We start from the raw sequence: 26,579 nt of genomic DNA on the forward strand, positions 1-26,579 counted from the left end.
AGAGAAGTTTAGCATCTCTCCAGTTGTCTTCAGCAAGATCCCTGTGACACGCATGCGCAGTCCCTGGAAATCCTTCCAGAGGGGGACCTACGCACGGGTGCCCAGCAGGGGTCGCTGCGGGGCTGGTGTTCCCCTCGAGGCGAAGGGGCGGGGCCTAGTGGAGAGGCGGGATCGGTTTCTACAGGAGGGGCGGGGCCTAGTGGGAGGGGCGGGGCCGAAAGCCGAGAGGCCCCGCCCACCTCTCGCTAGCCTCCCTTTCTGCCCGCCTCGCTCCCGTCATGCCCTGCGGTGGCCGGAAGCGGTGGAAGGGTCAGCGCGAGGGGCCGCAGCGGAGTCCCGGAAGCGGCGCCGGATGGCGGCGGATTCGGGGGCCCAGCCGCCGGGGGGAGGCCCGAGCCGGCACGAGAAGAGCCTGGGCCTCCTCACCACCAAGTTCGTGTCGCTGCTGCAGGAGGCCAAGGACGGCGTGCTCGACCTCAAGCTGGTGAGGGGAATTCTCCGCGTCCTTATTAGGACGAGTCACTCCCTAGCAGCCTGCCCCTCATCTTCCCCCAAAAGCCTGGCTGCAGAGAGGGGTGCCTTTTGCCTCCTGGTCTCTCTCTTGGGAGGGAGCTCCACAGTCTGAGCAGCCACCGAAAAGGCCTCCTTCCCACCAAAAGCCCTGCAGCAGAGAGAAGGCCTTCCCCTAATGGGCTGCTGTGAGTTTTCCGGGCTGTATGGCCATATTCCAGAAGCATTCTTTCCTAACGTTTCGCCTGCATCTATGGTTGTGAGGTCTGTTGGAAACTGGGCAAGTGGGGTTTATATATCCGTGGAATGATGACCATCATTCATCAAGTACTCGGTTATGGCAAACTTCTCTGGTTGGCTTCAAACTACAGGAAAGCAGATTCCACCTGAACATCAGGAAGAACTTCCTCACTGTGAGGGCTGTTTGACAGTGGAACTCTCTCCCCCGGGCCGTGGTGGAGGCTCCTTCTTTGGAGGCTTTTAAGCAGAGGCTGGATGGCCATCTGTCGGGGGTGCTTTGAATGCGATTTCCTGCTTCTTGGCAGGGGGTTGGACTGGATGGCCCATAAGGTCTCTTCCAACTCTACTATTCTATGATTCTAATTATTGTGTCATGACTTTCATGTTCCTTGATTTGTGTCTTGAGCGCTTGCCTAGTTTCCAACAGACCTCACAACCTTCGAAGGTGCCTGCCATAGATGTGGATGAAATGTCAGGAGAGAATGCTTCTTCTTTTTTTTCGTGTCAGGAGCAACCAGAGTTGCTTCTGGAGTGAGAGAATTGGCTGTCTGCAAGGATGTTGCCCAGGGGACGCTCGGATGTTTTGATATTTTTACCATCCTTGTGGGAGGCTTCTCTCATGTCCCCGCATGGAGCTGGAGCTGATAGAGGGAGCTCATCCGCACTCTCCCCGGGTGGGATTCGAACCTGGCAGCCTTCAGGTCAGCAACCCAACCTTCAAGTCACAAGGCTTTTATCCCCTAGGCCATTGGAGGCTCCTAGAAAATGCTTCTGCCATGGCCATACAATCCAGAAAACTCTCAGCAACCCAGTGTTTCTGGCCATAAAATCCTTTGAAACACATGGTTTTCTCCATGATCACTTGATGAACTAACCAGGACACAGCATATTATTTGAGAATAGGCCGAAATGCTGGACCACTCTAACAATCACCATATCAGATGACACAGAGAAGTCACTAAAATCCACAAGCATTTAGACAATTTCAACAGAAAGGAGGAAGCAATGAAAATGAACAGAATCTGACTTCCAATATTTTAAAAACTAAAATCAGGTCACTAAATAAAGAACACCACTCAGAAAACAGGAATTTCAGACATTAATCAATCTGGGCCAGCTAACATCTCCCAACAAAGGATTTCCCCAGGCAGTAAGCAGCCAGACCTTGAAGCTGAAAGGCTATTCAATGCTAATCAAGGTGGCCAATTGTAACATTAACACTTGCCTCAAACAGACGAGAGTTCTTTCTCTCAACCTGAACATTCCATAGTTACATAAACCCCATTTGACTAGTTTCCAACAGACCTCACAACCTCTGAGGCATCCTGTCATAGATGTGGGCAAAACATCAGAAGAGAATCTTTCTGGAAGATGGCCATACATCCCGGAAAACTCACAGCAACGCAGTGATTCCAGCCATGAAAGCCTTTGACAACACATCCTTCCCCAAATGTTCATAGATATCTGACACGTTCACACACACACAGAGATAAAGTCCTTCAAAAGGTCTGGGTCTCAGCCTGGATAGCCCTCCTTTGAAGTTAGAAATGGAGCAAGGCTGACTGAAAGCCTGCAGAGAGCAGGAGGACTAAGGCCCAGCAGCGGCTACTCTGGCCCACTTCCTTTAACCCAGTAGTGGGGTCCCCCTCTCTCTTGCCCCCCTTCAGAGGAGGAGGAGACCTCTCATCCACACAAAGGACCAAATGTGGGTTGTCCATATCTCTCTCAGCAACTTGGCCTAAACACTGGCTCTTCCCTGCTTCCCCATAACACTTGTATGCCCCTTGTCCTTTGCCTCCAGCTTTCGGAGCAGCGCTTGCTTTGCCCTGCCCTCTTTCCATTCCCCAAAACGAGTCCTCGAAGATGAGCTCAGGCCTAATATTGGGGTATGTGCTTACCATTTGCATCGAAACCATCCCAGGCACTCGGACCCCATCTACAGTGCCTTATATTGTAGTTTAACTGAATTGAACTACACCATCATATAATGCATTTCAGTGCTGTTAAGCTGCATTATGAATCTACATTATATAGCACTGTGGGTGGGGCCTCGGTCATGGAATTGTCTTGGGGAGGAGAGTCTCTCATGTTGTCTTAGTTGCGGGTGCCACAGATTTCCAGGCAGAATACAGAACTGCAGCTGTGATCATGAGTTCTTGCATGGAAAAGACCAGGTGTTCTTAATCTTCTCATGAACGTTTAATCTCGGTTGGTCTTTGCTTCGCTCTGCTGCAACATTTTTCTCAGTTGGAAGGTGGTTTTGCTGCAGTGCAGCAACCATTTTCTACTTTGTTACCAGGGCCAAACATAAGAAAAATAGAGCAGAAACATGGGCAGGAAGGAGCTACTGAGAATATGAATCATAAACTGGGTTTTAGCAAGGCATTACGAAAGTGATACTGAGCCCTCACATGGCTGCTTATGTCAGCATTCTTCAACCTGCTGTCCTCTGTCTGCAGCACCTGCCAGACTTCATTGTTTGCACAGCTCTGTGAAAGATTTTGTTCCAGGAGGAAACATTGGCAGGCAGGTTGGGTTGGAAATGGATGCAGGCACGATGGCTAGAGTGGATTAACAACAACGTTCTAGTGATGTCTACTTATATAAACTTCATTTTGCTGTATTCTGTAGGCCTTTCTCCCAGGGAAGCATACAGAGGACTACAACCCAAACATTCTATTGAAGAAACTGCTATCTTCTTGATTCAGAATTAGTTTTCTGGAAGGAATAACAGCTTTTGCCAACTGAAGGCTCAAATTGCAATTTTGTACATCCGAAGTGAGGAATGCAGATGTATTGATTTGAAACAAGCACAAGAGTCTCACTTATCCAACATAAACGGGCCGGCAGAACGTTGGATACAAATATGTTGGATAATAAGGAGGGATTAAGGAAAAGCCTATTAAACATCAAATTAGGTTATGATTTTACAAATTAAGCACCAAAACATCATGTTATACAACAAATTTGACAGAAAAGTAGTTCAATACGCAGTAATGCTATGTAGTAATTACTGTATTTACGAATTTAGCACCAAAATATCACGATGTATTGAAAACATTGACTACAAAAATGCGTTGGATAATCCAGAATGTTGGATTAGCGAGTGTTGGGTAAGTGAGACTCTACTGTAGTATTGATCCATCAGTTGGGATATCTGGGATTGGAAATCCTGAACAAAGGAAGGCAATTGGTTAGCATATATTGCAATACATACTTGCTTGGAAGTCAGCCTCATCAGATACTTTAGAACTATAGTTGAATAGGCATGTATGGGATTATGGTCAGAACCAATATATTCTGAGCTACGATTTTGTGTGTCACAGGTGGTTTCATCAGATGAGCAAAATCGTCACCTAAATCAGGAGTGGACAATTGGTGGCTCTCCAAATGGCAATTGATTGCAATTCTCATTAATCCACCCTTACTGCCTTTAGTGAAGTATTATGGGAATTATAGTCCAGGAGTTCCATCAATTGATTGGCCCAGCTCTTTTGAAATACCAAATAATGTGAGAGCTTTTTTAATTGTCACAGTTCTTGAAGAATACAGTAGTATAAGACCCAGGAAAATTGTTATAACCCATGTGTAACAAGCACTTGTACTGATTTTGCATAGCAAATCTGTAATTTAGTATAAGCTCAAAAAATAATTCCATTTATATTGAGCTCTCTGTGTCCAAGTTGCTTGCTTAAGTAGAGCTTGTCAGTGTTGGTTTTTGTAATTTGAGATTGGCCAAACTACCTCCAAGTCATACTTTCCATCACCTTTCTTGGAAAATGCCCTTGAAGATTCAGTGTCAGACTCAGTCACTCAAGTGTTTCAGTGAGATAGCTTTGGATTAATGGTGGAGCATATAACTTTGTTGCATAGGATTTTGATTTTAATCTTGACCTATCCAGATCAAATAACAAGATGGGAGTTATTACAGTCTGAGGTTCTGGAAAAATGCTGTCAATTGGAATAAATGGTGCAAAGACAGAGGAAGCTTTCTTGTGCCACTAATGATGATGGTCCTCACACTGTCCTGTAGCTGTGAGCACTACTTGATGGTTTATGCATTGGGTGACATGACTAGAACTTTTTTCTTTTGACATTGAGTAGAATAACTTTCAGTGTGTAATCTCAAGCGCTTTAATCTTGAGTGAATATTTTTCCATCTGATATTAAATGTTGATGTAGTTGATGTAAATGATAAGAAGAAACCTTGCATATTTCAGCTCTTGATCTTATTTCTTTGCTATAGTACCTTTGCTAAAGATGGGATAGGTTAAGAGGGAAAATATGCCTCTGAATAAGTTACTGACTCAAGGCAGCTTGGTGAAAATCATAGTTGTGATCAATGTGGCTGAAGGTGCCTTTGTGTTGTTAAAGACTTTCAAGGTCGGAATCACAGGGTTGTTGTGTGTTTTCCAGGCTGTATGGCCATGTTCCAGAAGCATTCTCTCCTGACGTTTCACCCACATCTATGGCAGGCATCCTCAGAGGTTGTGAGGTATATTGAGGATGCCTACCATAGATCTGGGTGAATGTCAGGAGAGAATGCTTCTGGAACATGGCCATACAGCCCGGAAACACACACAACAACTCTGAAGGTAGCTTTGTTATATTTACTGATGTTATGTGTATTACCTGGCTTAATGCTGATTATATAATGATGTGTGTATGCCTTTTACACAGGCTGCGGATACTCTGGCTGTGCGGCAGAAGCGGCGCATTTATGACATCACAAATGTACTTGAAGGCATTGGGCTGATTGAGAAGAAGTCCAAGAACAGTATTCAGTGGAAGTGAGTGGCCGGTCCTTCTAGGAAAGGGGCAGAAGTCTTGAAATGGGACTCTGTTCTTAGTAATGCAAATTGCAGCAACTGCACTACAGCATCTTTTACCAGATGCATCCACCATATCCATCTATGAGTGTCATTGCTGATGTTGTAGTTCCTTCATATCTATTCGCTTTGAGTTAGGATCCCCACTGGCCATGAGATTTGTTGCAAATAACTGTTTGGAGAAAGGCACAATACTGTATATCAGTAAGTATATTCCCAGGTGTATACACTGTCTCCTCTCTGGAGGGTTCTGCTATAGGCAGAAGATTTACTTTCCTTGTGATTGAATTGAGGGGGTGGAGAGGGATCAGGAAGGTGTTTATGAAGAGGGCTATATGTCTCTGACTTTTTATGCTGCCTTATATATTGTGCAGCTCAGCTCATTTTTCTTTGTGGTTCCCATGCCTCCTCCTCTCCCTCCTCTCAGAGGAGTAGGCCCTGGCTGCAACACTCGCGAAATTGCCCACAAGTTGATTGAACTGAAGGCAGAGATTGAGGATCTGGAGCAGCGGGAGCGGGAGCTGGAACAGCAGAAGATATGGGTACAGCAAAGCATCAAAAATGTTACAGATGACGTGCAGAACAGTCGATATCCTTTGTGTGTACTGTGTTGCTTTTGTCAAACTTCTTAATAGGGCTAGTAGTGACTGCAACATTAAGACATATGAAGCTGCTTGAACTGTGAGATTCATAGGAGAGGCTCTTCTTCATTCCTACTACCTTCACAGGTATGTTTGGTGAGGACACGAGAGGGCCTTCTTAGTCCTAGATCAGGCCTGCACAGCCCGCAGCCCTCTTTGTATTTGTGCCTCCAGCTCCCATAAACCCTGTCCAGCTTGTCCAGTGGTCAGAAATTCTGGGAAAACACCTGGATGGCTCTTGGTTGTGCTGGCCTGCTCTAGATCCTAGACTCCTTGAGGGAAGCTAGATTACCCCTTCCTTGCTGTCCTCCTGTCTGCGGGCAAAAACCTCTTCATTCAGACAGAATTTTAGAGTTGATTACTTTTAAGTGATGCATTTAACTTTTATTGTTTCTAAATATCAATTTTAATGTCTGTTTTAATATTATTTATAGTTTAATTTGGTGTAGTGTTGTCTTTTTATGTTTTTAATTCTAATGTTTTTAGAATTAAATCACCTTTTCACGTGTAAGTCATCCCCAGTTTTGGGGAAAAGGTGGAATATTGAAGAAAAGAATCATAATCCTTAGTTGCCCTGCTCTGGAGAGTCATTTTGGGTTTCTTGGTGATAGTTACCTTCTGTTTGTCCCTGCCTAGATAATGCAGACCTCCAGAAGTAGGTGCCCTCCCAATGTTACAGATTAAAGATCCCCAGTCACCACAAGGGATATGATTTCGGGAAGATGTGACAGCAGCAGCAACACCATACAGTCTTGTATCTGATTGGGTTTGTGCCCATTCTGACATTCTTGAGGATAGGAAAAATATTTCTGATTTTGCATCACTAATACCCTTTCATACCTTGATTTTCTTTTAAATGTATCTTTCCTTTACTGTCAGCTTCAAAACAAATGTGTTCTGCAACAGCCTCTTTGTCCCTGGGTTGTTTAAATATAGATTCACTGTGGGAATAATGAGTGTATACCCTTTGTATAGAGAAGACTGATCAAGTATTGATTTTTATTCCTTGCTGCTGTCCTAGCTTCTTAAAAGTTTTCCTTCTCAGTATTTGGATGAAATTATTCATTGCTTTTGGGTATAGTTGAGTTTTTCCTTAATTCCAGGAACGTTAGCCTATATAACTGATGAGGATCTCTGCAAATGCTTCCCAGGTGAGAATGGAGTGGCTTGTTTTAGTTCCGTCTTGGTGGTTGGTATTCCTTGGTGGTTGGCTTCTTCTGGAGATGATTCAGTTTCTCCAGAATAATCATTTTTTCCTCTTTTGAGAGGGCTGCATATAAAGCAGGATGTTCAAATCTGTATGTATCTTTAGACAGAAGATATATAACATCATGGTACCTCTTTCCTATTTTTAATCTTTTACCTGGCATATGTTGTCTCATCACCTTTTCTACGTATGCATTGTGTCCTAGGACAGCTTTTGTCACCCTAGTGCCTTTCAGGTATTTTGAACTGCAATTCTGGTTGTTTGTGATTTCTAGCTGTTCTTATTGCGGCTGTTAGAAACTGCAGTCCAGCAAAATATTGAAGGCACTAGGTTGGAGAAAGCTTCTTAGAACCCCTAGTGGCTTTGCAATCCTTGAAGATCACTACAGTTCTTAAAGTAGCCCTGGCCACCTTCTTGGGCCTCTGATGGCTCTATACCCTGATGTTGACCAGAAGTTGCTCTGGGGTTAGTGGATCAGCTGGATTGGTAAAGATAATTGGCCAGGAAAGGGTGAACATCTAATGGGGCAGGACCAGGTTCGGCCCTACTGGATAGTCTAGGCTTGGCTTCTGTGACTTGAGTGTGTGCAAACAGCAGCATCGAATGCAGGGCTGGTCCAGAGCAGGAATGGGGCAATCTTGTGTTAATTAGAGGTATGTGTAGATGAGCCTTGAGTTGTTGCTGCCTTCCAGGTATTAAACCACTGGTTTCCTCAAATAATATAATATCTTTTTTATTGGCTTGTAACTTACTATGGCCAAAGGTATTTTAATAGGATATGTTTTTTAATATTTTTACTGTATTATAATTTGTTTTAAAACTTTTTTATTTGGGATTTTAATATAATAACTGGGTTTTAGCTGTATTTTGTATTAATTTCTAGTAATCTATCTTGAGTCTCAAACCAAGAGAAAGAGAACCAGTGCAATGCTGTGGCTTGAGTGTTGGACCAGAACTCTGGGGGTCTGGGGGCAGATCCCTGCCCAGCTATGTAAACCTACTAGGTGGCCCTTAGCAAATCACACTCTCACCCTCAGAGGAAGGCAGTGGCACATCCACCTGGTCAATCTTGCCTGTGGTAGTGTCACTATAAGTCAGCAATGGTTTGAAATTACACAACAACAACAAACCAGGACGAGGGTGGGACAGACAGGCAGATTATTCTGAACAAAATGGCCTACCCTCCCAGGGGAGAAACAGCTTTTAAATAAAGAATTGAATGTTTTCTCTGCCTGAGCAATTAACAGAGATCTGTTAGGTAGGTTGTCCTAAAAAGGAATTTAATTGAAGACTTACTGATCGGATTCAGGTACAAAAGAGATTGGAAGCTCATACACAGTTTTTCTGAATCTAGGACAGTAAACACTCTGTTTGGTTTCTTGTTTCAGGTGACACGCTGCTAGCCATTCGGGCCCCATCAGGCACTCAGTTAGAAGTTCCCGTCCCTGAGGTAGGTAGCATTTGTGGGTAGCATAGAAAGAGGGGGATTAAAAATTAAAGAAAGAAGCAATTGTAGATGTGTTCGACTCTAGCTGTATACCAAGGCTAATCCTTTGGGTATTTTGGATTACAAAGACTGCATGTGCCAAATGTAGCCCAAAATATCTATAGAGTGCCATACACCCTGTATCGACAATAAATCTCATGACTTCTAAGTGTCTACTTTTACCCTTAACAATGCAGTCCTGATTTTTAAGATTCTGGGGATGGTTTTACACACAGTTCATCTCAGCTGGCTTTTCTGCCATCACCTCTTGCTAGCAATTACTTAGTATTTGGAGGAGGTAAGTTCCAAATATCTAGTTGCATTTAATTATTTTCTGTTTCTAATAACAAAGATATAGCTTCCTTATATAACTTTTATAACTTGAGAAGTGATGTGCTTTTATAGTTATGGCATACAACCTTACACAATGGTGGGGGAGAAGAGCACATGGTTGAAGCACTAGTAGTTGCTGCTGCTGCCTCCTCATGCTGTGTTGAGAGTTTTAATGTGAGGATGGGATGCATGGGAAGAGAATGTCTTGTATCAAAAACCAGTGTGTTTCATAACATTCAGTAGTTAAACCAAAGTAGAGTAGGCCAACTAGAATAGTAGACCTCTTCTTAGTTTTTATTCACATTTTGCCAATTTTTGGTTGCTTTAGTTTGGTCTTCTCAGTGAGCAAGACCTCAAGACATTGTTTACAAACATGACTGGTCCCTAACTCAGAACTTTTAGATGTTAATGCTTTGTTATTTGTTATTCAATCAAGTTACTTTCCCAGGCTTTGGTTTGCAGGTGTGGAAAGCTATCATAGCTCAGTGAAGGATAATGTTTTGCAAGTCAGTCCCCTTTCTCTATGCCTTTAGTTAAAATGTTGCTTAAAACTGAGGGGACCCTCTACCTGAAAGTATGAGAAAATGCCTTCACTCAGAATAGACAAAATTGTCAAGCATAATAATAATAGTAATAATTTATTTACATTCTTCCTTTCTCCCCAAGGGGACTCAGAGCGGATTAGAGTATATAAACAAACACAGTCAATCATTCAATGCCTTGTTACAATGAGACACGCACACACAAACGAAAGCAAAGCCTTCTTTCATTTCTGGCTCTGGAGGCGGTGCTAATCTCTGGCTCTTGGGGTTGGTGCTATTCTCCATTTTCAAGCCAAGGAGCCAGTGTTGTTGCCTCCTTGTCATGTGGCCGACACGACTGCTTGGAGCGTCTTTTTGCCTTTTCCCACTGAAGCGGTACCTATTTTATCTACTCACATTTGCATGTTTTCAAACTGCTAGGTTGGGAGGAGCTAGAGCTCACCTTGTCCCGTGATTAATATTATAAAGATCAAAAGACAGGAATTGTTTCAGGGGATTCTAATTGCTTTCTATATGTGCTTCCCTTAAGCTACCTGTGTATCAGTGGCTCAATTTTTTGACAACCAGATCAGCTGATTATAGGTCAACTTCAGTCATAATGTAGACTTGAATTTGGAACTGTTGGCTAGATGTAGGTCTTGCCAAGTTGCTAGTTTGGAGAAGGGAGGAGAGTGTTAGGGAATCTCTGTTTGAAAAGAGAAAACTAAACACAGAGGAAGCAGCTTTACTAATATAAATGCATTGCTTAAGTCCTGCAGGCAGGCTTCCCATAAGCATCTGGTTGACCATTTACATAAGTAGAATAGTGGGCTTTACCAGCCTTTGGTCTGATCAAACACGGTTCTTGTATTATTTGTGGTAATCTCGCTCTTGTTTATTTGTAGGGCTTGAATGGCCAGAAGAAATACCAAATCCACCTGAAAAGTACAAGTGGTCCGATTGATGTCCTGCTAGTCAATAAAGATGCCTGGAGTTCTCCTCCAGTAGTGCTTCCTGTCCCTCCCCCTGAAGACCTCATTCAGTGCCAGCTGGCCACCCCTTCCAAGCCTCATAGGCCAGCCCTCCACTCCGTTCCCAGTCGTAGCCAGCCTTCTGCGCCCGTCCCCAGCAGCACACAAGACCATGTCTGTGCGACCCTGAAAACAGCTGGTGCCACAGGTGAGCCCAAGAGGAAGTCCTCCTTCTCTGTAACCCGTCTCTGTATTAGCAAACTTGCTGAATAAGGGAAGAGCTGGTCGACCTTTCTCTCTATTCTTCCTGTACTGAAGTTTGGATATTGCTCACTGTTTTTATTAGCTCTCAAATTTGGGGGACGTCTTTCTAGGAGGGATTTGAAGACTCCAACATTACCATCTTTTAAAAAAATGAAAATCTTCAAGTGCTCCTAATGCTTCCTGATGCTCCTGTCTATAGCTTTCATCACCCCCACACAGAATGGACAGTAATAAGGGATGGTGGGAATTACAGATTTTTCTAAATACATCCACATATTTACTGGGACAGTATTACATGTTTTGTATGAATGAACATATTTCTTTTTGAGAATTAAATAAAGTTACTTTTTTTGGATGACAGACCTGAAGGTTCCTAATTAATAAACTGAAAGGCACGGGGACATATAATTGGATTTCTTTTCATATCAAATTTTGCTTCCCCCTAGAAAAGAATCTCCTTGGTTCCAATTTAAGATTATACTTACCATGCTAGTTGATCATGTGGGAGAGAATTCTTTTCCATGGAAGCATGAGCCAAAATCCAGCATCTTCCACCTCAAATGCAGATAGATGATTTCAGTGAGAACTAGGTGAAATTGATAAGGTTTTCCTCATAACTTGCATAGAGAGTCGGTGAAACAAGTATGTCTGCACAATGAAGAACCTCTGTGCCTGACTTTGAATGCGGGAATGGCAGTGGATGTAAACTTGCTCATTCCAATTTGCTAACGATCTCTCTGCTACATTGCTAACAACCTTAGAAGTTGTGAAGATGATGCATGGAAATACTATGAGGTCCCCTGAAGTCAGAGCTACTTCCTAGTGAGCAGGAGTTACTCTTGATTGATTGTAGAAGTGCATGGATTTATTTACCATGTCAAACGAGTTCATGTATTCATTAACATAACTATGTACTGATGACTGTCCAGGTGTTTGCTAGATGCATGCCATTTGCCTTGTGGAATTCAGGAAACATTGAAAATGGTTGCCATCTGTGCCTGTTCCTTCCGCAGAAAGTGACATCTCGATAACAGAACCCAAAAGCGTTGGGGAGCTGGACCCACTCACTCCCCCAGCAGCCCCCATCATCCTTCCTGCTGGGCTGGATACACAGCCCCTCCAGTCCTCCGCCTCGCTAGACAGTGGTTCTGTCCTGCCCAGCCCCTCTACCTCTTTCCAGCTGATCAAACCAGACCCCACAGAAAGTGAGTATTCCTATGTTTCTCGCTTTGAAGTTTTTTAGTTTTATCAAGAGCTTTTGGAACATTCCTTTTTTGGACTACATCTCCCACAACCCTTGGCTGAGCCAGTTGGGGGGCTGTGGAAGTTGTAGTCCAACGGATTTCCTAAGTATGAGATCTAGTGTTCTTATATTTCCAATATTTCTACCCCGCCCTTCTCCCCGAGGGGACTCAGGGCGGCTTTATTTATTTATTTCTTAAACAGATAAAGCATGGTGCCATTCTCTTCTTCCAGAAGTCTGAACTACTTTGCTGTGATCTAGTTGCAATATGTGATGGAGAGAAATTTACTGAAGTCTGATGTGTATATTATATATATAGAGGGGGGTCATTCCATGCCAAGTGGTCTAAACCTTCCCATTATCATGTCTCCAATTTTGTTCAAACGTTGACTGTAGCACCAGTGAGGTGTTAAACTAAGTTTCCCAAAATTTGAGGTCTCTAACTGCAATCGTTGGTGCTCTAGACCCCCTTATCTGAAGGGTAGTCAGTCAGTGTCCGCACGGCATTTTACAAAATTAAACTAAATGTATAGGAATGGCTCGTAAATTGAAATCCTGTAGTTTTTTTCTGCTGATTCGGATAAAATTAAATTTAATGTTATGGATGCAAAATCTAGTCAAATATGTTGACTCAAATAGTCTCCGGTGGCTCAGTGTGTTAAAGCGCTGAGCTGCTGAACTTGCAGACCGAAAGGTCCCAGGTTCAAATCCAGGGAACGGAGTGTGCGCCCGCTGTTAGCTCCAGCTTCTGCCAACCTAGTAGTTCGAAAATATGCAAATGTGAGTAGATCAATAGGTACCGCTCCGACGGGAAGATAACGGCGTTCCATGCAGTCATGCTGGCCACATGACCTTGGAGGTGTCTACGGACAATGCCGGCTCTTCGGCTTAGAAATGGAGATGAGCACCAACCCCCAGAGTCAGACATGACTGGACTTAACGTCAGGGGAAACCTTTACCTTATGTTGACTCAAGGCGTGCATCAAAATGTGTTGCGATAAATTTTGACCAAGCATTATGCTTGTGCTGGACATAATACTGCTAAATATGCAAATGTCCAGCATCTATAATCATCCTGCAAGATCTCTTCAAATTTGGCACTTTCAGTGCAAATGGTAAAATCTACCAAAGTTCAACAACAGTTATTTAAAAAGAGTCTACCTGAATATGCTTATGAATAATATCATCTGAAAGAAAATTTTGCTCTACAAGACTGATATCTTTTTGTTTTTGACTATTTATTATCCATTTACTCAGGTCAAAGTATGTTATGTATTGCATTGAAACCAGCGTCCCCGATCACCATGCAGTAACGAGCAGGACCGGGAGAATGCATAAAGCATAATGCATAAATGCACAAAATTTAACATATCTTGAACTGAGTAAATGGATGCTTAATGGTCGCACTTTTCCAGCACAAGCACAATGCTTTGGTCAAAATTTCAAGACCGTATCTTTGTTTGCATGTAGATAGTTGGTCAAAATTTGTTGTGACACATTACGATGCACAGTTTGAGTCAACTTGTTTTAACTGGATTTTGTACCCATAATGTTAACATTAATTTCATCAGAATCAGAAGAAAAAACTACAGGATTTCAATTTACGGTCCATTCTTATACATTTCGTTTCAATTTTATTAGATCCCAAAAATGACATTTTCTTAAATGTCGTTCACACGCAGACTGACTACCCTTCAGATAAGGGGGTCTAGATCAACAGCTAATGCAGTTAGAGACCTCAAATTTTGGGAAACTTAGTTTAACAAATGGCTGGTGCTATAGCTAAAATTTGAACAATATTGGAGACATGATGGTGGGAACTTTTTAAAATTTTAGACCACTTGGCATGGAATGGCCCAGAAGAATGGTCTTTAATTCAGCAGCGGGATACATACTTTGTATATCAACTGTTTGTTTAAAAAGGAATGGGTGGCAAATGATGGTGATAACAAGGAGAGCCAATGGCAAAGCACAGGACTAGGCGAAATGGACAAGAGTTCAACCTGCTGCAAGGGAACTGACCTGAGCTGCTTCAAGAGAAATGAAAAAGCCTCATGTGAGCTCATTGTACAGTGCTAAATGGGACCCAGCTTGAGTCCACAGTACACTTAGCTCAGTGCTTTTTCCTTTTTCTTTAGACTGTACATCCCATAATCCCCTGGTTAGCTATGCTGGCTGGGAGACTGTGAGAATTGCAGCTCAGCACATCTTTAAAGGCACCAGGTTGAAGAAAGCTGACATAGTCTTAGAAACATTAATAGTTGAATTAGCTAGAAAAATGTGGTTTGCTGACAGCTGTTATTCTTGGTGGGACATGGGAAACTGAAAACAATGGCAGTTTAGCCAAGCAGATGAAAATAAAGCATATAGAAAGCACCATCTCAGGAGATCTTGGGGGCAGCATGAAAATCAGAATTGTTTCTTTATTTTTTTCAGTACTAGAACTTCCTAAAGAGCTTTCCGAGATGTTTGAACCAGACAGAGGTATGTAACTAAAGCTTGTCACCATATTTGCTTTTGCTTTGCTCTCCCCACCCCCAATCTTGGTTTTCCAAAGGTTCTTGTGCCTGTTTCATCTTCCTGTTGTCTCCAATGCATTCTGGAATCTAGGACTCTAGTATTAAGCAGAAGTCATTGAGGTGCCTGTGTTGTGGAGACAAACAGTCCTGTTGTTGTACAGTGCCCTCTGCTGGATATGTGTGGAATAGTATTTACAGTAGAGTCACTTATCCAAGATAAATGGACCGGCAGAATTTATTTTATTTATTTATTTACAGTATTTATATTCTGCCCTTCTCACCCCGAAGGGGACTCAGGGCGGATTACAATGAACACATATATGGCAAACATTCAATGCCAACAGACAAACAACATATATAGACAGACACAGAGGCATTTAAACTTTTTTTTCCCAGCTTCACGATTCTGGCCACAGGGAGAGCTGTTGCTTCACTGTCCAGTAGTGGCTGTACTTCCTCATTCCTTTCCTCGTGTTTTGCTGGCAGTTTTATGATGTTGTAAATTAGTTAAATTAGCCTCCCGCATAAAGCGTACCTAAATTTCCCTAACTGACAGATGCAACTGGCCTCTTCAACCTGTGGCCTGCCAGACGTTTTGGAATTCAGATCCTAGAATTCCTGACCACTGAACAAGCTGACTAGGGCTTCTAAGAGTAATGCTATGTCTTTTGGGGCTGCATAGGTCAACAGCAAGCCGGGCTATTTAATGGTCGGGGGCTTAACCCGACCCGGGCTTCGAACTCATGACCTCTCGGTCAGTAGTGATTTATTGCAGCTGGTTACTAGCCAGCTGCGCCACAGCCCGGCCCCAGAACATTGAATAAGCAAAAATGTTGGATAATGAGGAAATAAGAAAAAAGCTTATTAAACATAAAATTACATTATGATTTTACAAATTAAGCACCAAAACATCATGTTTTACAACAAACTGACAGAAAAAGCAGTTCAATACACAGTAATATTATGTAGTAATTACTGTATTTACAAATTTAGCACCAAAACATTGCAACATTTACTACAAAAACATTGACTACTAAAAGGCAGAATGTCTTGGATAATACAGAACATTGGATAAGTGAAGCTTGGATAAGTGAGACTCTACTGTAATACTTTATTACTGTGTGCCTTCATCATTTCCAACCTATGGGATCTCTGGGCCCAGGGTTTTCTTGGCAGGATTTGTTCAGAGGAGGCTTGCCATGCTTTCCTCTGAGGCCCAGAGAGCAAGACTTGCCCAAGGTCACCGAGCAAACTTCATGGCTGAGCAGGGATTTGAACCCAGGTCTCCAGTGCTCAAACCACCACATCACACTGGTTATTTTTCTTCATATTGTGATGCTGCTCAGCTGAATCAAGGGTGTCTGTGTCAAATCAGTTTGTCTTGCATTATATTGTTTGCTTTGATGAAGATCGGCATTGCTTTATAAGCAGTTGCCATAGCTGTCTGTAATCTCTTTATGAGACTTCATCAGAATATGGCTATGACTTTTCTCCACTAGTGCTAAGGCAGAGCAGGCAAGCGTTTTAAAGAAGAGGTCTGTATTTATTTTCTGTGTCAGATCAGGTGCCTCAATCCAGCCAGTGGGCATACTGCTGGGGATGATGGTGCCTGTAGGCCTGCGCTGGAGGCATCGGTTTGAGGAAACCAGTCTAACCGATTTCTGTTTTCCATAGTGCACATCTGTTGGAATTTGGTGGTGGCTGAGTTGTTTTTCCAGTAACTAAGTATAGGAAATTTAATACCAGGTCCTGTGGACTGTGTTTTAGAAGAAGGATCACCTGAAATTCATGGGGTTTTCATAAGGCAAGTCTCTTCAACCTGCAGCTCTCCAGGTGTTTGGGCCGCCAACTCTTAGAAGCCCTAGTCAGCTTGTTCAGTGGTCAGGAATTCTAGGATCTGAATTCCAAAACGTCTGGCAGGCCACAGGTTGAAGAGGCCAGCCATAAGGCAAGAGGTGACTTGAAGGCAACATGAACACATTAAGATTCAAAAGTGACAGGCTTTCACTGTATTTTCACTGAAGCTGGTAGAATTTACCTCAGATAAATGTGCATCACTTTTTGAATTTTTCCCCATTTTTAATCTCTTTTTCTCTTACAAAGACAAACTCGACATGTATAAAAGTAGAGACACATGCCTTCTCTATGGAGAGTTTTCAGGGGAGTTTTAATTACAGTAGAGTCTCACTTATCCAACATAAACGGGCCGGCAGAATGTTGGATAAGCAAATATGTTGGATAATAAGGAGGCATTAAGGAAAAGCCTATTAAACATCAAATTAGGTTACGATTTTACAAATGAAGAACCAAAACATCATGTTAGACAACAAATTTGGCAGAAAAAGTAGTTCAACACGCAGTAATGCTATGTAGTAATTACTGTATTTATGAATTTAGCACCAAAATATCACGATATATTGAAAACATTGACTACAAAAATGTGTTGGATAATCCAGAACGTTGGATAAGCGAGTGTTGGATAAGTGAGACTCTACTGTATTAGATTTCATTAGAGCAATGTCGGAGTTGCGACCTTTTGTAAAAGCGCTCAAGACTTGGCTGTTTGGCTGTGCATTTAAGTAAATCAGATCTAATTTGCCAAATAGTCACTGCTGAATGTTTTTATGTTGAATGTTTTTATGTTGTGGAATGATATTTTAATTTTTAAGTCGCTCGGAGCACTCTGGTGGAGAGCGACTAATTAAGAAATAAAGTGAAGTGAAGAAGTGAAGATTTCCACCCTGCTCCTATACTTTGCTAAAGTGGTTTAGTCCATTTCTATCTTTTTTAGTCTGCAAAATATCAGTGAGAGAAGCAACCACTTAACAGTGAATTGAACCTGGTACCTCCCCCACCCTATGCTGATATGTGGCTCTTGCTGTGTATTAGGCTTCCTCCAGCTTTCCCCAACCTTGCATTCACCAGACAATTTGGACTACTGTCCATTGGTCAAACTTGCAAGGATTAGTGGGAGTTGTAGTCCAAAACACTTGAAAATAACAATTTTGGAGAGGTCTGATTTTCTTGAAGAGAGAATTGAGCTGAGCAAGAGGTGGATGGAGAGATTCTTGTGGAATGGACCCAAAATCTGGATGTTTCTGCTCACACTTACACATGTAATGTGTCTTTGTTGTCTTTTTCACAGAATGCATGAATTCTGAGCTGTTAGAAGAGCTAATGTCATCTGAAGGTAAGGCTAACACACACTTTGAGTACAGAAAGTGGCAGAAAATGCATTCTCTAGTATCTCTGCCACCAATTTCAACATATTTTGTCTTTTTAAGGGAGCACATGAAGTCAGTGCTTTTATTGCATATTTTTATAGTGTCTTTTAAAAGTTTCATTTCAGGGGTGCATTAATGGCAGTGTTTCTTGTTCAACAGTGTTTGCCCCCTTGCTCCGCCTCTCCCCCCCTCCTGGCGACCATGACTATATCTACAACCTGGATGAGAGCGAAGGAGTGTGCGACCTCTTTGATGTGCCTATCCTCAACCTCTGACTCCTGACATTTGGCCGAATACTTTGAAGTACTGTGTTTTTTTTTTCTTTTTAAAAGCCACCCTGTCTTTTGAAAAGACAAACGAGCCCGTCTTCTTTTTTATTACTACTTTTCTGCTTATGCTTAAGTGACACGCTCAAGACTTCAAATGAAGAGGGATGGACTTCTGACTGGCATCCTCCAGCTCTCTCCCTCCTGTGTTGTATAGGCCAAGTCCTCTGGGTTTACCTCACTCTTCCCTACCTGTCCTGTCACTGGATCCTGGGGCCTCCTCTGCAGAGGTCTGCTATTGAAACTTCCTGAATGGCGAACATGCTTCCTCAGGTCTGTGGACCTGTTTGAGTTTCCTTGCGCTGCTTGGAGGCACTGTATCTCTTTGCCGGATGCTTCGGTGCAGGGGAAAGCAAAACCACTGGCTTGGCTCCATGGATCGGTTTTATGCTTAGGAAAATTGGAATTTCATGTCTCGGTCTCCTTTGTGTATCTTAAAGCATAAAGATCCTGCAGCTTTCTACCCGCTCTCCTTTAGCAATGTTCAAAAACAAAGTAATGAAGCATGTGCCAGTTTTGCACCGTCACTTTCCTCCCAATAGTCAGGTATTTGTCACTGTATCAACCAGGGAACATCCCTGTGGGAAGATCTGCCCCTTGCGATGCTCCAAACTGTTCTTCAAGATGGGAGGGACACTCGTCAGTCAATGGAACTGGTAAGCTGTGGGTTTACATCCCCTCTGGAACTACATGCTGGCAACGGGGTTCTTTTCAGTGCACAGGAGTGACAATTTTTTCATGTTAAATAGCTGATTATGTTTGAATTGCCATTTCCAAAACTCAGTATGTCTCCAGAGCTTATCCCTGACATGTCCTCTCTGTTTTCCAATAACAGGCATTTATACCCTTCTTCCACTACCTTTGCCATTACTTTCTGGTCCTTGAGGAAGGGTACATCACCACCGCTGCACTTCCTTTGCACTTCTTACATTCTCAGCAGTCGAATCCTTATGTTTCATAGTCTGCATTTGTGTTTTCACCAGATGCTGAAACATTGTGTGGACCCTTTTGGCTCTTGCACATTACATAGCCCAGACAGCTCTTAACTCCAAGGTATGAGCTGAGGTGTGTTGGGGCCAAACTGGAAGCCACCTTGTATCCCAACTCTAAACGTTACTGCTTCAGTGAAAGCCCAGTTTGAGTGGGATGTTGTGACAAATGTGCTTAGCAATGCAAATGGGTTTGCATGACCTGCCCAGTTTAGGCCAGCTGCATAAGCAAGGTCTTTCTCCCCTTCTAATTAACACGTAGGCAGTGGGAACTAGTTGGAGTTAGCTGCCATCTTTCTTCCTGAAAGTAGGCTTCAGTTTCTGGTTTCAAAAACCTTTGGCCGTCCTGGTTTGCTGGCCTGTAAGTCCCAGCAGCCACAGCCCACATGGCCAATTGTAGGGGGCTATGGGAATAGTAGCCCCAAACATTCAGAGGGCCAAAGGTCCTCCACTTCTTCAGTTCTTGATGTCTGCAATTTCTTTTCTCATCTCATCCAGGATGACGAGATGCCTTTAGGAAGGCAGAAGTCTTTCTTGCTTGCTCCTTTGTGTCAGTTCCTTGGTATCTCTGTCTGAGTGTGTTTGATGGGGATCACCCATGTTTATCAGCTGACCTTTCCCTCTTCTTTGCTGTCAATCTCAGAAAAAATACCTACAGAAAATGTACAATGGGGGGAATTGAATTTTGATTCATATATAAAGATTATTTTTATACTTTTTGCAGCTACAGAGACTCGACTGTAATATTTGTACAGTTTTTTTCTGAGTGAATAAACAAGAACCTTTTCAAAGCTGTCTCCTGTCAGCTTGCTGGGACATGCATCTCTGTCATGCCCTCCCCATGTCATAGTTGATGCTGGGACACAACCCTCTTGAAATGCTGAGCGAAGGGTTTTGACTAGAACTTCCTGGAATGAAATTCTGGCTTCTTTTGAAAGTATCTTTCTATCTAAGGTTACGTTACATTAGTTTTAATTGTCATACGAGGGTGAGTAAAAAAGTAATGCCTCCATCATAAAAATGTTATGAATGAACATATAACAGCAGAAGTTGCTACAAATCATAGCCTGAAGTATCCTTTATACAAAACTACAGTTCAACATAGTCACAATTAATTTGTACACATTTCTGCTAACAACAACAACAACAACATTTCCCCAGGGGGACTCTGGGTGGCTCACATATCAATCACAACAAGTTAAAACATTAAAAATAATAAAACACAACATCATAAATTAAAAGTGCAGCCAGTGGCCATGGGCAACCTAATGGCGGAGAGGAATGACAATTGTGCAATATATTAGTACTAATCACATGGACCAGTGGTAAAGTGCAGAAGACTAGGAAGTAGGTCAAGATAGGGACTCAATCTACTGTTCTTCTTAATCAAAGGTGGCTTGAAAAAACCAAGTTTTCAATTTTCGGAATGTCATCAGTGTGGGGGCTAATCTGATTTCTCTCGGGAGAGAGTTCGGGAGCCAGGATCAAAACTATTTTGGAAAAATTCAGGGTCTTGCTTTATGACCCATGATTTTAAAGCTGTTTTAACGTCATTCAAGTGATTGAATCTGAAACCACGTAGGTTGTCTTTCAGAGGTCCAAAAAGGTAAAAGTCAGAAGGGGCCAAATCAGGGCTGTAGGGTGGGTGAGGCACAACTAACCAGCCCATTTTTGCAATTGCCTGGGTTGTGAAAAATAACGTGTCAAAATGGTTTTGATGCCTGGGTTACATGATAGCACAAATGTGTACAAATTGATGGTGACTATGTTGAATGGTACTTTTGTGTAGAGGATAGTTCAGGCTATGATCTGTAGCAACTTATGCTGTTATATGTTCAGTCATAATGTTTTTATGGCGATGGAGGCATTACTTTTTGACTCACACACATATAAACACAATTGTGCTCCCGTGTCTTCATTGCTTGCTCTTTTAGGGATTTCTGTATTCCTGATTTCGAAGGTCTTGGATCAAATGTGGAAAGTGCTTGCTTTCAATTCTTAAATGGCAGCTTTTTTCAGTAATGCAGACCGTGTGACCCTCCAAGGGTTGTTGCAGTGTCGCTCCCAGCATCCTTCATAACCTCATGAGATGGACTGATGAGAATCGCGGTCCAGCAAGATTTGGAGAGGCACATATTTGTCAGAGTTGGTCTAATAGGGTTAAACTTAGGAGTACTTTTCACATTTGATCCAAAACCTTCAAAAAGAGGGGGGAAATGGGCTCAGAATTCTTCAAATCTGAGTGTATGTCTTTTGTACCAGCTTCCACTGGGTTCATTAGCGGATTTGAATAAAACATCCAGACTGTACATGCCTGTTATTTAGTAAAATATCTCATTGAGTCTCAACCAATTCCATATATTGTCTAAGGTTTTCATGGCTGGAATCACTGGGTTGCTGTGAGTTTTCCAGGCTGTATAGCCATGTTTCAAAAGCAGTCTCTTCTGACATTTCGCCCACATTTATGGCAAGTGGGGTTTATATATCTGTGGAATGTTCAGGGTGGGAGAAAGAACTCTTAAAAATTCTAAACAGTAAATAATGAACAACACCCAGAAGTCGGGAATTCCAGACAAGAAACAATCAGAGCCAGTTAACAACTCCCAACAAAGGATTCCCCAGGCAGGAAGCAGCCATGCTTTGAAGCTGTAAGGCCATTCAGTGCTTATCAAGCTGGCCAGTTGCAATATTCACACTAGCTTCAGGAATACAAGAGTTCTTTCTCCCACACTGGGCATTCCACAGATATATAAACCTCACTTTCCTAGTTTCCAAAAGACCTCACAACCGCTGAGGATGCTTCTGGAACATGGCCATACAGCCTGCGAAACTCACAGCAACCCAATTCAATATACAGTAGAGTCTCACTTATCCAACGTTCTGGATTATCCAACACATTTTTGTAATCAATGTTTTCAATACATCATGATATTTTGGTGCTAAATTTGTAAATACAGTAATTACTACATAGCATTACTGCGTATTGAACTACTTTTTCTGTCAAATTTGTTGTTAAACATGGTGTTTTGGTGTTTAATTTGTAAAATCATAACCTAATTTGATGTGTAATAGGTGTTTCCTTAATCCCTTCTTATTATCCAACATATTCGCTTATCCAACGTTCTACCGGCCCGTTTATGTTGGATAAGTGAGACTCTACTGTAGTTTGTGGCAGCCACAAAAACTTAGGTTTTTGGAGTATAACAACTACTTTTAAAGTAGGTACCACACAATTAAACTGAAACAACACTTTCAAACTAGAAACAGAAAAAATAACAAATTTTGTTACATGGAGTTAATTGAAAGTGATCAAAAATAACTTTTCTGTCTGCCCAATAGGACCTTTCTCTTACCAGTATTGTGGCTTTATTGTAGAATCCTGAGCAGGTTTACTTTCCCAGAATGTCTGGCATGTATTCTGCAAATGTAAGGCAGGAAGGAATGCAGGTAAGTGAGAGGGAGCATGCGTGCTGTATGCTGGTTTAAGGCTTGGCACCCTCCATGTAGTGCTTTTAAAAACGAATGAGATCCATTGCCCGTCTATATTCCCAGGCATGGGCAAACTTGGACCCTCCCTCCCAGGTGTTTTGGACTTCACCTTGCACCATTCCTATCAGCCTCAGGCCCTTAAGCGGCTGAGGTGGAAAAGGAAAGGGTCTGAGGCTGATAGGAATGGTGCAAGGTGAAGTCCAAAACACCTGGAGGGAGGGTCCAAGTTTGCCCATGCCTGCTATATACCAGTGAGAGATAACAACTGGCCCTCTAGGTGTGGCTGGATTACAGATGCCATTGCCTTGGCTACACAAGTGAGCTCAGATGGGAGCTTCCCATGGTCAGATGGGGCCAGGTGCCTTTCTGTTAGTCATACAGAGTCGTCATAACTGGAACAACTAACCAGCAACATGTAAAATCACACTGCTGAGCAAAAACGGGATCAAAAAAATAGTGCAAAAATTGGCTGAGCTTTTGACAGTTGCAGAATGGCTCAGGAGCACAACAGTTTTCTGTAAACTGCTCTTAAGTGTGATTAAAGCTCAGAGCAGCAAAAGCAAATGTAGAAGCCACTCAGTTGGTAAGGAGAACAAAAAGACCTCTCTTCCTGGTACCAGGCAATGATGATGATGATGATGATGATAAAACTTTATTTGTATTCCGTCCTATCTCCCCAAGGGGACTCAGGGCAGATTCCAACATACAATGGCAAACCGTAATGCCTCCGTAAGCAAACAAATACTGACATAAAATGCCAGAGAAACTCCGCATATGAAAATAGCATTAAAACCTAACATCAAATTAAAGCCTAACATCAGTAAAAAAAAAATTCGTGTCAGGAGTAACTGGAGTTGCTTCTGGAGTGAGAGAATTGGCCGTCTGCAAGGACGTTGCCCAGGGGACACCCTTTTTTGATGTTTTACCATCCTTGTGGGAGGCTTCTCTCATGTCCCGGCATGGAGTTGGAGCTGATAGAGGGAGCTCATCCGCACTCCCTGGGTGGGATTCGAACCTGGCAGCGTTCAGGTCAGCAACCCAACCTTCAAGTCACAAGGCTTTTATCCCCTAGGCCAGGAGTCCCCAAACTAAGGCCAGATGCGGCCCATCGAAGCTATTTATCCGGCCCCCACAGCACAAAGGCAGAAGGGGGTTGGGCTAAATGACCCAAGGGGTCTCTTCTTCTCTTACAACCATTATTATTATTATTATTATTATTATTATTATTATTATTATTATTATTATTATTATTAAACATTGAGGCTGGGTGGCCATCTGTCAGGGATGCTTTGCTTGTGCTTTTGGTGCACAAAGGCAGGAGTTGGATTAAATGGCCCAAGGGGTCTCTTCCAACCCTCTTTATTATTATTATTATTATTATTATTATTATTAACATTGAGGCTGGGTGGCCATCTGTCAGGGGTGCTTTGCTTGTGCTTTTGGCGCACAAAGGCAGAAGGAGTTGGATTAAATGGCCCAAGGGGTCTCTTCCAACCCTCTTTATTATTATTATTATTATTATTATTATTATTATTATTATTAAACATTGAGGCTGGGTGGCCATCTGTCAGGGGTGCTTTGCTTGTGCTTTTGGCGCACAAAGGCAGAAGGAGTTGGATTAAATTGCCCAAGGGGTCTCTTCCAACCCTCATTATTATTATTATTATTATTATTATTATTATTATTATTAAACATTGAGGCTGGGTTGCCATCTGTCAGGGGTGCTTTGCTTGTGCTTTTGGCGCATAAAGGCAGAAGGGGATTGGACTCAATAGCCCAAGGGGTCTCTTCCAACCCTCTTTATTGTTGTTGTTGTTGTTATTATTATTATTATTATTATTATTATTAACATTGAGGCTGGGTGGCCATCTGTCAGGGGTGCTTTGCTTGTGCTTTTGGTGCACAAAGGCAGAAGGGGATTGGACTCAATAAAAAGTTTGGGGACCCCTGCCCTAGGCCACCGGAGGCTCCACTTTTGACATGAGAGCAAAGCACATGCAAGGCTGGGGGGGGGGGGGGGGGGGGTCGGTGCTTGTATTGCAAACCTTTGCTTCTTTATCTCACGGGGTGGGAAGAGACCCAGTCCAAGCCTGGGCAAGAATATCCAATCCATCCAGGCATTGATTTGGAAGTTCTCCGGGAGATCTAGACTTCGCAGTGAGCCAACTTGGAGCCCTGTCCTTCCTTCCTTCCTTCCTTGGGGCGGGGCGGGCACTTCCCGGGAGAGGAAGCCCGGCAGAGCCCGCCGCCCCGGAACTGCCCTGCGAGGAAGAGGAGGAGGAGGAGGCGCAGAGAAAGCAGGACCTGGCGGCCAGGAAGCCCGGGAAGCCTCCCTCGCCCGCTGCCCCGGACAGGTAGGGGAGCCTCCCGCTCTGGTCGGGCCAAAGCTTGACTCTTCTTGGAAGGGGTTGAGGGAGGAGGGAGGGGGCTCAGGCCAAGTGTGGCCCCCGGACCAGGGGAGGGAGGGGCCTTCTGGAGACCCCAAAGGCGAAACAGCTCGTTCAGCCCCCATGGCCACCACAGACACCATCACCACCACAAGCAGGGATCACAACCACCACCAGCATCACCACGATCACCACCTCCTCTGCTTTTTCCATTCTCCCAACAGCCCTGAGGCTGAGCCTGGCACAGCTTCCTCCTTGAGGCCTGAATCAGAGAGTTGGAAAAGACCCCATGGACCACCTAGTCCAACCCCCTGCCATGCCGGGAAAGCACAATCAAAGCACTCCCAAAAGATGGCCATCCAGCCTCTGTTTAAAACAACGATGGGCAACCTTTTGCACTTGGTGTGTCAAAATTCACCAAACCTAGCATGACTTGGGTGGTGTGTCACTTTGAGAAAAAAATACATAATTTCATAATACAGTAGAGTCTCACTTATCCAACATAAACGGGCCAGCAGAACGTTGGATAAGTGAATATGTTGGATAATAAGGAGGGATTAAGGAAAAGCCTATTAAACATCAAATTAGGTTATGCTTTTACAAATTAAGAACCAAAATATCATGTTATACAACAAATTTGACAGAAAAAGCAGTTCAGTACACAGTAATGCTGCGTAGAAATTACTGTATTTACGAATTTGGCACCAAAATATCGTGATGTATTGAAAACATTGACTACAAAAAAGCGTTGGATAATCCAGAACGTTGGATAAGTGAGTGTTGGATAAGTGAGACTCTACTGTATGTATAATTTAAATAACAAAAATGTATAATTGTAATATATACCGTTTCCCCTAAAATAAGACATTCCCAGAAAATAAGACCTAGTAGAGGTTTTGCTGAATTGCTAAATATAAGACCTCCCCCGAAAGTAAGACCTAGCAAAGTTTTTGTTTGGAAGCATGCTCAACGAACAGAACACCAGAGTATCGGGATTGGTAAATGTACGTACCATAAAGTGTTGTTGTACATGGAAATAATGGTAATAACAAGGATTCACAGTTTGTCTGATTATGCTGGTTTGTGATGACAACTACTGTACAGTATATAATGTTCATTTTTTTGTTCAACAATAAATGTGGATTCTTCTTCATGGAAAAATAAGACATCCCCTGAAAATAAGACCTAGAGCAGGGGTCCTCAAACTTTTTAAGCAGGGGGCCGGTCCACAATCCTTCAGACTGTGGAGGGGCCGAATTATCATTTGAAAAAGAAATACGAACAAATCCCTATGCACACTGCACATGTCTTATTTGTAGTGCAAAATAACAACAATGAAAGAACAATACAATATTTAAAAATGAAAACAATTGTAACCAGCATAAACCTATCAGGATTTC

The 26,579-nt window shown here is 42.8% G+C and overlaps 2 protein-coding genes across 2 annotated transcripts in view; both read left to right on the forward strand.

Moving 5' to 3' along the window:
* Positions 1-263: 263 nt before the first annotated feature.
* Positions 264-21,612, forward strand: e2f4 (E2F transcription factor 4). The gene is made up of 10 exons (XM_016996216.2): positions 264-484; positions 5,431-5,540; positions 6,007-6,169; positions 7,329-7,371; positions 8,816-8,877; positions 10,673-10,946; positions 12,016-12,207; positions 14,682-14,729; positions 17,910-17,954; positions 18,148-21,612. Exons 1-10 carry the CDS (start codon positions 353-355, stop codon positions 18,261-18,263), a joined length of 1,185 nt encoding a protein of 394 aa, XP_016851705.1. The 5' UTR covers positions 264-352; the 3' UTR covers positions 18,264-21,612.
* Positions 21,613-25,029: 3,417 nt separating this feature from the next.
* The window catches only part of elmo3 (engulfment and cell motility 3), a 49,017-nt gene continuing 47,467 nt past the window's right edge, over positions 25,030-26,579 (forward strand). The window contains exon 1 of the mRNA XM_016996214.2: positions 25,030-25,146. The gene's annotated coding sequence lies outside the window, so the exon portion shown is untranslated. The remainder of the gene's footprint in view (positions 25,147-26,579) is intronic.

This window comes from Anolis carolinensis, unplaced genomic scaffold, assembly GCF_035594765.1.
Source record: "Anolis carolinensis isolate JA03-04 unplaced genomic scaffold, rAnoCar3.1.pri scaffold_9, whole genome shotgun sequence".
NCBI lineage: Eukaryota > Metazoa > Chordata > Lepidosauria > Squamata > Dactyloidae > Anolis > Anolis carolinensis.